The sequence below is a fragment of the Anastrepha ludens genome, chromosome 4, assembly GCF_028408465.1.
Source record: "Anastrepha ludens isolate Willacy chromosome 4, idAnaLude1.1, whole genome shotgun sequence".
Lineage (NCBI taxonomy): Eukaryota > Metazoa > Arthropoda > Insecta > Diptera > Tephritidae > Anastrepha > Anastrepha ludens.
Genome location: NC_071500.1, coordinates 4,153,765 through 4,167,734, shown reverse-complemented (window position 1 = coordinate 4,167,734; position 13,970 = coordinate 4,153,765). Strand labels below are relative to the sequence as shown.

At 38.5% G+C, this 13,970-nt stretch overlaps 4 protein-coding genes across 5 annotated transcripts in view; 2 read left to right on the top strand and 2 right to left on the bottom strand.

Annotated features, from left to right (window-relative positions):
* Nucleotides 1-469: 469 nt before the first annotated feature.
* On the bottom strand, nucleotides 470-2,288 carry LOC128862438 (mitochondrial carrier homolog 2). Its single transcript, XM_054101054.1, has 5 exons — nucleotides 1,932-2,288; nucleotides 1,652-1,823; nucleotides 1,271-1,589; nucleotides 1,028-1,206; nucleotides 470-968 (listed from the first exon to the last, which is right to left on the bottom strand). The coding sequence occupies exons 1-5, from the start codon at nucleotides 2,155-2,157 to the stop codon at nucleotides 884-886; spliced, it is 981 nt and encodes a 326-aa protein (XP_053957029.1). The 5' UTR covers nucleotides 2,158-2,288; the 3' UTR covers nucleotides 470-883.
* A 936-nt stretch (nucleotides 2,289-3,224) lies between these two features.
* On the top strand, nucleotides 3,225-4,549 carry LOC128862218 (tRNA pseudouridine synthase-like 1). Its single transcript, XM_054100723.1, has 5 exons — nucleotides 3,225-3,352; nucleotides 3,413-3,541; nucleotides 3,627-3,935; nucleotides 4,008-4,266; nucleotides 4,325-4,549. Exons 1-5 carry the CDS (start codon nucleotides 3,306-3,308, stop codon nucleotides 4,547-4,549), a joined length of 969 nt encoding a protein of 322 aa, XP_053956698.1. The 5' UTR covers nucleotides 3,225-3,305.
* Nucleotides 4,521-5,657, top strand: LOC128862219 (dual specificity protein phosphatase 19). The gene has a single exon (XM_054100724.1). The coding sequence runs from the start codon at nucleotides 4,521-4,523 to the stop codon at nucleotides 5,115-5,117; it is 597 nt and encodes a 198-aa protein (XP_053956699.1). The 3' UTR covers nucleotides 5,118-5,657.
* A 92-nt stretch (nucleotides 5,658-5,749) lies between these two features.
* Nucleotides 5,750-13,970, bottom strand: part of LOC128862217 (breast cancer anti-estrogen resistance protein 1) — a 115,499-nt gene continuing 107,278 nt past the window's right edge. For both annotated transcript variants that reach the window (XM_054100721.1, XM_054100722.1), the window contains exons 4-5: nucleotides 7,832-8,616; nucleotides 5,750-7,762 (exon numbers count right to left, since the gene is read on the bottom strand). In XM_054100721.1, coding sequence (XP_053956696.1) covers nucleotides 6,643-7,762; nucleotides 7,832-8,616 — 1,905 coding nt within the window. In that variant the 3' untranslated portion in view covers nucleotides 5,750-6,642. The remainder of the gene's footprint in view (nucleotides 7,763-7,831; nucleotides 8,617-13,970) is intronic.

Genomic DNA, 13,970 nt, shown 5'->3' with positions numbered 1-13,970 from the left:
GTTTGGTTTATTTTAAAATCGTACACACTGCCTATTGGTTTATTTTTGTGAGCCGAAAACTATGTATGTATGTATGTTGCTGTTGAGACATAAAGGAACCGACACAATCGCTCGCACAAAGTAAATTTTTAAAGATTTTCTATGGATACACACGCAGCGCCAGCGTTGCAGAGATATTTGGAAATTTTAGTAGAAACATTCATATTTATTTCAATGTGTAAATACGCTTGGGCAATCGTTTTGAGTTGATTCGGCACTTCTACTACATTTTAAGTGAAGTTTTGCAAAATTTTCACATTAATATTAACTTTACCCTTCAAAATAAAACGCAACTGTAAGACTTATTTTTCAACCGTACCCAACACGAACTGAGAGCAGACTAACTAGGCCCGATAACATCTCGAAACATTCCTCTTATTTTGGAATACTCACTGAATTTTCGTTGAACGCTAAGAAAAATAAACGCAAATTAAAACAAAACAAAGGCAGTTTTATTTTACTTCCAACTAAGGGGGAGTTCTTTAGATTTGCTTATTTCTTTTTTCGATCACTTGTATGCAGATAATCACAAATATTGAAAATATATTTTAGTACACCAAGTGCATTTAATTTAAGTTACAGTCAACAGAAACAGGCCGTAATCAATATTTAACATCAATTTAAAAAAAGTAATAATAAACACATTTGCAGTCATTGAATATCAGACGCCGCTTCACGGTGCTGCCAATGTTGTTCGTAATTTGTGTCTCATTTTTCTCATTTTCTGAAAATGCTCATCAACAAATGCTGTTAGTTTATTGAAATTGCGTTGAAATCAACAGCAAAAATTATATTTGAAATGCATCGTTACTCAGTGATGGAGGTAATAATTCAAATGCTTGACTTATTGATATTTTGCAATAGTAGGTAAGGGCGGAAAGTCACCGCGCTTTCCAACAGTGAGCACTTTTGAAGAGACTCCAACAGACCTGCAAAATTAACATAAATATTATTACCATTCAACTGTAAACTATTTTCGTTGATTTACCTCCAAAATAATGAGCTGCCGCGCTTGAGTTCGCCACGCGTTTGCAAGTCATTCCAACAATAAACCCAGTTTTTGTATTTTGGCATCACCGGAGGTCTTCCTGCCATTAAACGCGAGCTTGTTACTGACATGCAGGTGGAGACAACTTGCAGCGGGTAAAGAATGCTTGAGAAAGCGAACTGCATACCAGAATATATTAAACATGTACATTTTCGTAAGTAAGTTTAGAATAATTATACGAACCTGCACAAAACCTGCATTATACTGCCTACCAATTTTGTCCTTGATGACATATTTATTCAGAACGAACACTGTCGTGCTTGTAAGTACCAGGCAGACTACGTCGCAAAGTAGTTTTGGAACTAAACCAGCAAAAAAGCCTAAAACTCCTTCCGTTTTATAAATCTCTTTAATAGAACCGAAAATCGATGAATACAGTTTTTCCCGACCAATAAATTGCGCCATCATTCGCAGTGATATAACATGGAAGGGTTGCGATACAATAATTCCAGATACGCTCAACACTACATCCCGCTTTAGATTAATTTTGAATTGAATGTAGCTGCAATCATTAGCAAAACAAAATTTGTATAGGTGTATACATATTTTTTTTATTTTACTTACAGTTCTTCATCCGTGAGGTTATTGTCGTCTTTGTCTTTATCATCGATCTCTGGAAGGCCCACTCTGTCTGCAATTTTCTCACTGAAGATCATGCTCACAATTGAGCCTACCAACTTAGGCGCAAGGCCACGGTAGCAGCCATAGAATCCATCCATTTTCCTGATGTATCCAGCTTAAAAACAAAAAACAACAACACAAGGAACATTTTGTAACACAAATTCCTCTTATCTGTTCTCTTATTTACTTAATTGCTTTTTTTGTTGCTTATCACATCACTTACCGTACTGAAAGATATTCGGCAACACCATTATCGGTCTACCTAAGAAAGATGTGCCAGGGCGGGGCGGTATGGGTTCATACCCCAGTTGAATAAGTACCTTTGAGTATTCAAATGGGTGAAGTGCGGCGCTCACCGCCAGTCGCATTCCAAATCTAATCCATTCGTTCACCTCTTTGTTTCCTTGATCATCGCTGATATTAACAAATGTGGGGTCCAACGCGGCCATACTATAATGAGTTATTCAAATTTTTAATATATTCGCGGTAATTTTTATCCTAGGAGCAAAAGTTTGGATGTTATGGAACCGGCAGCTATTATTTTTCCCCAATATCTGTAAAACAAATTGTGACAGGTTATGAAAAAAGTTGACAGTTTCAGGCTTTGTTCGATTCGTTATCATTGTAGGGTTGCAACACTTCGCAAATTTAATGATTCGGTTTCTACGAATTGGAGAACTAAACATGTGATATTAAATATTTTGTTGGAGTGATATTAAAATTAAATGAAATTTTCAATGTTTGAAATTAATTAATTTATTAATTATTTATGCATTAATATAGATTATAAGATTAAGTTACTTTAGTGATGACAGCAAAATTGTTTTGAAAGTTCATATAGTTGTGAGTTCAAACAACTTCTGGACCTCGATGTTGGATTAAGGTATAATTTGGGGTGTAGCTGTTCAAAATTAATACAGTTCGATTTTTGAATCCTGTAATATTGTAGATTTTCATCCCGCCAATTAATTAATAGGTCAAAAAAATTATAATTCTAAGTAGAGAAGAGAAAGAGGACGAAACAGTAGTACATTTCCGCTGTAATTGTCCAGCCTTAGCTAGGAGTAGAGGAAGGGGTTAGGCAAATATTCTCTTACGGAACTATCCGATGTTGGAGTAAATCCTACCCTACGCTTCATAAGAGCGTTTAAATTGTTTCATGATAAATAAATAATGAGGTCCCTGTGTTACGCAATGGTACCACAACGGACCAACCTGGTCTAAATGAGTTGACTATTTTCAAAACCAACTGCCACAAAAACCTAACCCAACCTAGGGAAATACATATATTTTTCGAATATCTTATTTTAAGCGGTAGGCTTTAAAAATGGACACAACTGATTTCGGAAGAATAATAAAGTAATAAGCTTCAAATAACTCGAAAACTCTATGGCAGAGAACGTAAATTGATTCCGGCAGCTTAAACTGATTATATGAGGGACTACAGTTGTCCAACGAAACCACATTTACCCTCAAAATCGGCTCTGACGCGCTAAGTAAATTAGACAATTTTATTGCTACCAAGCAACCCTCTGTAAAACATGTTGGATATGCCAAGCTGATTTGCGCAACATGCACAGTGACCAAAAGTAATAAAATGAACCGGTACTTACTAAACATATCTTATATTGGTACACATTTTCGGTGAGTTTTGTGATATTTGTTTTGAAATAAATTAATGCATATCCACAACTTTCTTGTTAGAGGAATACAAAAAATAGTAAATAAAGTTGAGGGGCCGCACGTGGACACCAAAACTATTCAAGGATGCATTGAATTGGCTCTTCGATCGCTGAATCCGATTAACGAAATCCAAACAGTAATTTCAAGTCGGTAAGTCCCATGTATATGTCTACTTATAAAATCATAATGACCTTTGCGGTTTGGATGCATTGACGTGTATATTTTGTTATTGTAGCACCGATGCCGGTGTGCATGCATTGCACTCGACACTTCATGTTGATCTGCAACGACGCAACTCTAAACCCTTTGATCCAACTACGATAACATGTGTCCTTAATCGTCTGCTGCAAAAAAACGGATTTCCTATACGAGTGCTTAGCACACAGCAGGTCCCAGATACTTTTCATTGTCGTTATAATGCTCGAGGACGAAACTACTTGTATCGATTCGCAGTGGCCAAAAATGGTAATAGTCATACTGACCGTTTAAAGAATCACGACGTTTTCATGCCGGTGGAAGAATTAGATCGATGCTACTTTTTGCAGTAAGTTTAGAACGTTTACCAAAGAGGTCTGAAGCGGTGTTAATTACGTAATATTATTTTTTGTTCTTTTAGAAATTGTACCTTCGACATTGAACGTTTGCGCGCAGGTTCTCATATGTTTTTAGGTCTGCATAATTTTCGCACTTTTATGAGCGTCAGCCGACAGCGCAGTGCTACTCGAGATCATCCTAGATACACACTACGAACAATCGACCAAATAATTGTAAAACCTGGGAAGTCGGTGGCAGTTGGTGCAAATGCTAGATTAGCCGAAAGCCTCTACGACTACTGGGATATTGAATTCACAGCAAAGGCATTTCTTTATAAGCAAGTAAGATGGTAAGAAATGAGAAATTTTAGGGTACTTAAAAGATTGTTTTTTATTTCAGGTGCGACGCATGGTTGGTGCATTACTTGCGTTGGCTACCGGACGAATAGATGAGCGATCCTTATACCAAATGTTAACGATTCCTTCGAAGAACTCATGGGATCATCGCGTGTTACTCTCACCACCATTTGGACTTTATCTTTGTCGTGTTTATTATGACGAAAAAGATCTAAAATTGCCCGAGGTATTCAATAGCAATGAGCTTGCTGGAGCAGCTTCAAACTAAACGCTCGGCACTTAAAGCCACGCAAATCACTGTGACTACAGCAACCGGTAAACGATTTGTGGAAACAAATACATCTACCTCGACACCTATACTACTTGAAGAGTGTTCTTATGGCTTTGTGGTTGACACTAAGCCAGATACCATACCCGCGTGCATCTTACCCGGATTTCTTTATTTAGGCTCACAGGATGCCGTGAATAGTGAGAATATAACCGCATATAACTTAACACATATTCTAAGCGTTGGAATTGAGACACCGCCTATTGTGGGAAAACAAGTTGAGATACAATTTTTGCCATGCCTAGATTTGCCCGAAACGAAAATTTTAGAAAACATTATACCACAAGCAAATGCATTCATAAACAAAGCAAAATTGGCTAATGGCCGAGTTTTGGTGCATTGTAACGCAGGGGTTTCACGCGCGGCTAGTGTGGTTATTGGGTACTTAATGTTGGAACGCGACATGCTGTTTGAGGATGCCTACGCTTTGGTGAAGTCACAGCGGGAATGTATACAACCAAATGCAGGATTTATTGAGCAGTTAAAGAACTTAAAAATAGCCGACTAAGTAAGATATGGTATTTTTGAAAATATAATTATTAATACTAGTTATGTAACACTATAATTACTTGTAGTTTTGAAATGTAATTTCAAAAATATCTTTAAATTTTAATTTATTATTCAAGTTGCCATTGCTGTTGTAGCAACATAAACATTCCCCATACATGTACGGGGAGTGCTGCTGAGTGACAGCCCTTGGCTGGATATATCGTAAATCCGGGTCGTTTCGGTAACGTAGAACGGTGAAGTCATAAGTGATAGTTAGGAACAAATCATTTTTCGCAGCGTGACTGCTTTTCGAGCTTGACTCCATATAAATTGTTGATATGTTCAGTCCTCTAAAATGAAACACATTTGTTTATTTTTATTTTCTACATTAAGTTTTATTCAATTTTATAATTTCCTCGTTCATATAAGAGGTACAATAGGATACCACGCCGGCTTGTATCGTCTGATTTCTCCTCTCATATAGGAATACATACATACAATTTATGGTGTATAGCGATGCAATAATTTAAAATAAATCCTTACTTTTGTTAATCTTAAAGATTTTTGACTATGTTGAAATGTGTGACTGCCAGAGTTGATGGCTATTCTGATACGAAATACAAGAGTCGCCATGTCACTCTTGTTCACATAAGCTCTTCCTCGCATTTTTAGAGAAAAATAACTAACTACATACCATATAAACGTAAAAATTAAAAGACCAAGTTTGTTTTACAGTTGGGTATGCGGGGAGTCAATGCGAGAAGGTATGTCACATCGATAAAGAAATAATATATCTACAATACAAATACAACAAATTAAAATAAATTAAGCTTTACATAGTCGTTGTCCCTATGTAGGTATAATACAATTTATTTGTGTGTACGCACATATACATTTACATAGATATGTGGTTGCATGAAATTACATTTGTAAAAATTTGCGATTTATGTATTAATTGCTTAGACAGTTTTCGCTTAAAATATCACATTTAAAATTATATATAAATTAACATTACTAATTACATACACACACACACATTAGTATGTGGAAGTGCTTCGTCGGCGTACGCACGTCGAGCACTCTTCCTAACTTATTCCGAAAATCGTTTGCTAGATGCCCAATTGTTTGTCTTATTGCAATACCGTTAAATCATTTCTCTCTAAACGACAAGAATTTGGCTTTTGATTCCCGACATTTTGCCGTGCAGTCAGCTTCGGTTGATTATGTTTCATTTGTGCTTAAATTTCTGTTATATGCAGTAACCCCATTACTGGTAAATTTTTTGCTACAATTATTGTTGCTGGAAGCATAAAGCGTTGAAGCACATTTATTACTGTTAGCAGCGGTTTAAGTAGTTTGGCGATTTGCTCTGGGTGTGGAAGACTTTTGAAGCCCTTTGACAACTAACAACGGCAAACATCGCGTTGCTGTGTGGTCCCTGCTTAAATACATGTATACGCATACGAAGAATACAGGTGTGTATATACATATGTCCGTAGGAGTGCAGTATGCGACCACGACTTACAACTCTAGGCCGGACTAATTTATAAACTTAGCTGCACGGCATGCAACATGGCGACCTTGAGATCCGCTGCCAAGTGACTAATGTCCACCACCGAGTCTACCATTTCTTGCACAGCTGTAACGCTGGGGAATTGGGCTGCGGCCTTCTTTGACTTTTGCACACACGTTTTGAGCGCCTCGGACAGCGCATCTGTGCACCGTAGAATTTTCTCGCGCAGTTCTGCTTTGGATATGTTTCGATGCACTATATCGCCAATGGTGACCAAGTTGTGTGCACTGACCACAACGAATTTGCCGTAGGCAATAAAAAATTTTGGTGGCTGGTTTTTCTCAACAGTCTCCAGGAAAGAGTCGATCGCCTGCTGCAGGTTGCCCATGTGAGTTGATATTTGCACCGCATAATAGCACACCAACTTCTTGTCTTTGTGAGTGAGCTCTTGTTTCTTGGCATTTGTGTTATTGGTTGTCGACGTTGCCACATTGGAAGCGGCCATAACCGTGGTCTCAGCTGCCTTAATAACAGTGTCAAAATTCTTTTTCAAATTAGCCGGTATTGCCTCACGCAGCGCCGAATTCTTTTTCGCGGCAGCGTCTTTGGACTCAAAAGAAACATAGTCATAGTCTTCTACCCACTCCGAACTTCCACGATTCGTTGTATTTTGGTCCTGCGTGACGCCAGCGCTTTTTGCAGTGTCCATCTCTTCCTCGCCAGCCTCGCTCAGACTGCGTTTGAATAGAAGTGACGCATTGCCATGTATGAAGGAGCTGGTCTGCCGCACGTCCTCGGTGAGGGTTTGCGCGCATGCAATGAGTTGATCTAGGCTGTCGGGCGGCTTGCTGATAGTCTTGAATTTCTCCTCATTGCGCGTGAGTTGCTCCAGCGCCCAGCCCTGCGCGTCCAGCGCCTGTGTAGTGTCGTGTAAAAGCTTATCAGCATCACGTAAGGCCCGCACATGTGGCCGCAACTTAAGTGCCAAATTGCGATCTTCTGAGCGGGTAGCGTTGCCCAGTGCACCTTCACCGAACTCACTGAGGTCATGAAGGGCGGTACGCAAACGAACGGCGGCCAACTTAACGTCCATCAATATGGGCTCAAGCTTTTCACGTAGACGCCAGTTTGGCGTGACAAAGGAGAGCAACCTAGAATAAGTAATGAAATGTTAGTAATGCGAAATTCTTACTTCAGCATCAAATTGCTTAAGGACATACTTTGTGATTGCATTTGTTGCTTCAAATTGTAGTTTATCGAGCGTGTACAGTGCTGAGGACAACTCTAGTGGCAGCTCCTTGGTGGCGGCGGCAGCCAGCAGTGTGGCATTGGGGGAAGATTTCTCTGCGACCGGTGTGCTTAGATTTGACGGCAGCGGAAAGTCGTAGGTCGAACTGTTGCCATTCACGAATTGTGGCGGCTGCTGTCTTGGTTGGAGTAGCAATTGCTGTTGTACTGCTCGCACCGGTATTGGATTGCGACGTGGCACATCGTAGTCAGGTATATTCGCCAGCGATGAACGATTCGATGATGAAAAGGATAAGCTCAGGCTGTCGCTGGTGAGCAACGATGAATTCGAGCTGCTAGGCGTCAAGGTGTTTTGATGCTGAATCAGCGTATTAAGTGGTCGTGGCACATCATATGATTCCTCTTGTATGGGTGTAGAGCAGACGTTCATATTGAGCTGCATGGAATCGCCGAAGCGGAGCTGCGTTGGTGTGCGGCATACATTCTTGGGACAATCGTAATTGACTGGGGTAGCCGGCTTTGGTGTGTCATAAGTCTCGAACTCGCCTCCATTTCCGCTACAGTTTGCAGCCGTCGCCGACATCATGCAGATGTTCTGATATATACTTTGGTTGCTATAAAGCTGCTGAGATTGTGATTGTGGTTGATTCTGATGTGTTTGTTGGTAAGGTTGACTGTGCCGATGATGACTGATTGACGCTGCTGCTGCCGGCCAGTTGTAGATGTAAACATCACCGTGTCGCTGTGGAGTTATTACCTGGCGAAAGGGAAAGGGCGAACATCAAAGGATTAATTATGATAAAGTAAGGAATTAAAAGCGGAAACATTATTTGCAAAGGTGTTACACTTTCATTCAATAGACAATCGCACGAGTACATACATGCACACAAACATTGACCGACTCTCACGCTCACCTACTTAGACGGCACTTCCGCTGTGTATCCTTATCCCATAAATACGAGTGCGAACATCATGGCAAGGAGTAGTACCGTAAAAACCCATTATATCGATTTTTTACACAGCACTAGACGGAATTCAAGGTGGCACACTTTTGCACACACATTTCAAAGGATCCCATAAACTTTTATTCTGAGCCTTAACAATTACATAGTTTTATGCGTTATCAAAATTACAAAAGTATAAAATTTTATAAAAAAGTTCACTTAAACTAGACTGCTTCCATCCTGCAAACACTTCGGTTTGAAATCGACGCTCTTTTACTCTAACGCTTGGCAAAGATATGACCACACGCACGAACGGCAACTCGGTAGAATCACTACTGTCAAATTGTTGACCAAACAAACAGTCGTACAACTGAACTGCCAACTGCATGGTGCTATCATCGTGGGGACATGGAACCGAACTTTAGCGCATGCGCCATATTGACTGATGCCTAGATGGCGCTGCAAGCGTGAAGCGCTAAATACGTATTGCGCTCGGAGCAAGGACCTTCATGGCTTAGCTGTATGGCGCGCTGTATTATGGGCAAACAACAAAGTGCAATACATGTCACTGCCAAGGTAAGGCAAGTGTGCCCTCCCAGCTCCAGTTTTGGCGGTTGCCGGCTTGGCGGATTGGCTTTTAATGCACGCTATTCACCATAAAGTCACGTAGGGCGTAGCCATTGTGGCATGGATTGCAGTTGTGTGTATGTATGCATGTGAGCAAGTTGTACAAAGTCATGCAACAGAGAAATTAAGTGCAACAGTACCTACATATGTGCGAGTGTGTGAGGGCAGGACATGTGAGTTTATACTTAAACTCTTATTAGGATAAATCACTTTGCCTTGTCGTTTGCCGGTGACTACACCTGAGAAAAAGGTGATTGCGGGAATTGAATGTGGAGTGCTTTTTAATTATTGTACTTGTTGTAGGTTTTAAGGTAATATAGATTAAAGTGGTTTCAAAACCCGCACACATACGTATGTATGTCCATACAGAAATGAAATATGGAACCCCACTAACTGGTTATTATTTGTAATCTTTTTATTTATTGTTATTTATTTTATTATTTAAGTAAATTTACTTCTTACATACATATGCACATAAAGACGTAATAAACACAAACATTAAAGTGTTTTAACTTTTAAAAACATATTTAGTTTTAAAGTTTAAAAGATTTTTTGACGGCATGTTCCTGGGCGGGATTTTACTTGTGAGTGATCAATGTGAATTCTGTACTTTGTTCCATATTACAATATATAACTGAAAAATTTCTAAATCGCTACTACAGTAGAAACATTCGTAAAAACATACGTGTGTATACATATAGGAGTGTATTATACCACAATTCAAGCAATCACCCTTCGTAGTCACCTTCTCCTATTGCCATCGGACCTATACTTGTATTGTAATTTCGTTCCGCAATAATTGACACGTAGCACGAGTCATATTTCTCCTCCTCAGAGACCTTTTTCATTTCAAAGCGCATTTGGTAAAAGTAAAAACCAAATGCAACATACAAAAACTCGGCTAACAGCTGCGAAGTGCCAAACATCCAAATACACTCATTAACTATGGGAGCGCAGGGGTAACGGTAAAATCGAAAAGGGAAAGTAGCCGCAGGTAATTGCAGTTTTTGTTCGGTTGACTGCCGAAAGGCAAACAACCGTTTGAAGATCAATAGAATTCGATAAAATTCTTGCAATGATGCAATACAAACGACATCTGCACTTGAAGTGTCGCGACAATTTTGGGCAAAAAATAAAAGGGGGTAAACAAAAGAGTTTGGAATAATAAGCAAACTAATTGCAGACACTGAAGAAAGCGGAATAAAATGGCATGAAGGGATGGATTCTTAAATGCCGCTGCGAAAATTTGAAATTATTACCCGTTGCATGACAGTTCGTTCCTCCACTACGAACAAAGCCATGTAATAACTTGCAATCAAATAACGTAGAATGTATGTTTCCTAAATATTGATGGTAGAAAAGTGCTTATGTATGTCAAGAGTAGATTTTACTACTCAAGATTTCCACGACTAATATTATTTTGTTATTTACGCCTGTGACCGAGTATCAAAGTCTTCTATTATTTCATGTATAAAGGTACGAACTTCATAGTCTGATTAATCAGATCGAAATATTTTTTTTTATATAATTTAAGGAACCCTGGCATTTGAAATATGTCAACGCATACATACATGGGCTACATATGTATGTCGGGCACTTTTTAATTATTTTTGAGTAAGCAACGGTTCTCTTTCACTCTGCGCTTACACAATTGTCCATGGAACGATGGTTGTTGCTGTTTTTATTATATTCCCCAAAAACTTCTGGCATATGTTGTCTGTATGCAGCCAGATATTAATTTGAGTAGTTTCTACATTCGCTGTTACGCAATACACATCATAAATACCAGTGGAAAAGGTAGGTTTTCTTGCGCATAGCTCAACGAATATTAATCCCAACTTGGAAGGTTCGATTCCTAATTCAGGTAAAGCTCGTCTCAACTAGAAACTACAAATTTGGAAGAGAAACCCTTCAGAAATTTGTTAAAGTTTTGTTTTTAATTATAATGAGAACGAAGTAGGCCGATGACGCAATTTCACGACGATTTCATTAGATATACACATTGGCGAATTTTTCCCCTCAATTCCCCTCAATATCTATAAAAATTCATACAATACTAATATAATAACAATTGATAGCAACTATTCATAGGTGAACAAACGATTTCATTGTTCTAATAATTCTACGAATCCTCAACGCAAATGCATACCCATACAGACACATGCACATGAGCAAACACATTACTGGCTAAAGTAGAGCACTCTCTCTGAAGGAGTACAAATATTTTGTGCATTTGTGCATAAATGTGTGTATGAATATGTATGTATGCACATACTCGTATATGCACAGTCATACATAAAAATAATTCCGATAACCATCATTATGGGTTGGCATAAGTGCGTATTCGATTTCGCTCATATCATATTACTACAGTGTGTCAGACACTATAGTCATTACGCCTATGGAAGCAGTTCGTGCAGGTCAAATCAATAGTACTGAAATAATTTAGAACTATATTAGTTCGTATTTCTTCCTATTTCCATAAATGTAACAAGTGTACTTTTCATGTTTATAGTATGTCTTAGAAAGTCCTGTTTCATGGCTTTTTATGGATCTTCTGCCAATATTAGTATTATAACACTAGCGTACAAACAAGGAGCGAAGTGCTTCACAATTAACTAAGTATGTAGTAGCAGTTTGTCACTAGTTTAGGGTTTCTCTAAAAATGCATATGCAGGCAAAGAATGTATTGCGAATGTGATCTTAAATTCTTGTGCAAAATTAACCACCCAACATAACACATAAAAAAATTAGATTAGTAGCAACGCACCGTCTTATCGAACCGCAAAACTTATTGAGCAACCTAGTATCTTGATTCATTTGTGCTGTTATGTACAACCGTTAGGTGGACAAAATTATAATACCCTTGTGCACAAGCGCTCATGGCTATAAAAATAAAATAAAATAGTAAATAAATTAAAATATTTAACAAACTACCCGATTCCATATCTCTTTTCGTATGTTTAAAATCGAGTCATAAAGAGATTAATTTGTGTGCTAGTTGTGAACGGAAAATGAATCTCACTCAATTTATTTTTCCCTGCAGGGAATGCATGCAGCTCGTATAGTCATTCTCGTTGGCTCTTGCCCCATTTCTTGGGTTGTATGTAAAGAGGCAAGTAAAGAGTCATACTGCGCTCGTGACATATTTGGGCCGTTCAAGAGGCGTTCAGCGTTGATATGGGCACGGCCTAAATGTTCATGTTCTTATGAGTTGAGGGCAGCGACAGCTCTTCATATTTTCTTGCAGTAGAACCTTCCCAAATAAAATACTCCACCAATTACTTAAAAACAGCTAAAGCAACGCTAATTGAAGATTTGCTGAAAGTGCTAATTAAATTTTAAGTGTAATGACAGTGAGTTTGATTTGGCTGCCAAGTGTTGAAGATAAATGTTTTTTTAGGAAAGGTTTGGCTGGAAATTGAAAGTAGGGCCATTTATAGGCACATTTGTATGGGTATGTAATTGCATGGGTAGGTCAGGGTTCGCAGTGTATAAGAAATAAATGCTGGTAAATTGAAAGGGAAAGTCAACAAACAAACAAGCATAGGAAATTAATTTGGATACTAATAGCTCGATTTTCTCCAGGTTTGGTTATGTAATAATACGTTCACATTTAAGTAGATGATCTACTTTTTCGCGCTTAACTCAAAATCCGTAATTAAAAAGCGCGGATTCCCATACAAAATATCTCTCCCCAAATCTGAGAATATAAAATAATCCTAGATAATAACGATACTTTTTTACATACAACCCTGTGTTATCGATAATTATTATTACGAATATAAGAAGAAACATCAAAATGAAAACTAAATGAAATGGATGCCGGCAAAGAAATTCTAATAAAATTTGTGTTAAATATTATTAATTAGGGATTCATTTTACAGAAGAAAGCGTGTGCCCATAAACGTTTTCTTCTCTTATTACTTATTATAAAATGTAATATAAAATATCCCATGCGTATTGCTGCCATAATTTTTTGCAACCTCAGTAAAAGTCGCATACGGATTTCTTCCAAGTTAGGGACGACGAGGGTCCGTGCGAAAATAAAAAATACTCAATTGTTTGAGACAAATCTTTTTGTATTTTTCGACATAGTCTATATTTAGGCTTTTACACTTCATCCAACGCTGTTCTAGTTTGATGATCCCTTCCGAATAATAGTAATTGTTCAAGTTTATTTCTGCAATCAACTCCTCGTTTGAATAATTTTTTTCCCGCCAGCCATTCCTTTGACTTGAGGAACAAATAGTAGCTCGAGGGAGCCAAGAGGGGATGTGAAACGAGTTGTAACCACAACTGCTGAGCCGTGAGCTGGTGTGTCGTTATGGAAAAAGGAAATCACTCGTCTTCCCCGGTTCAAACGAATGCCAAACACAAATAAATATATCGATCTGGATGAAACTTGGTGTGTGGAACACGATACGCGCGAAGAGCGCCATCTCTCTGACGTTGCTCGGACTTTTCAAATGACCGTCGTAGGCATAGTGCAAATCATGTCGTCCGAAGGGATACCAACACCCCAGCACTGAAAGTATTC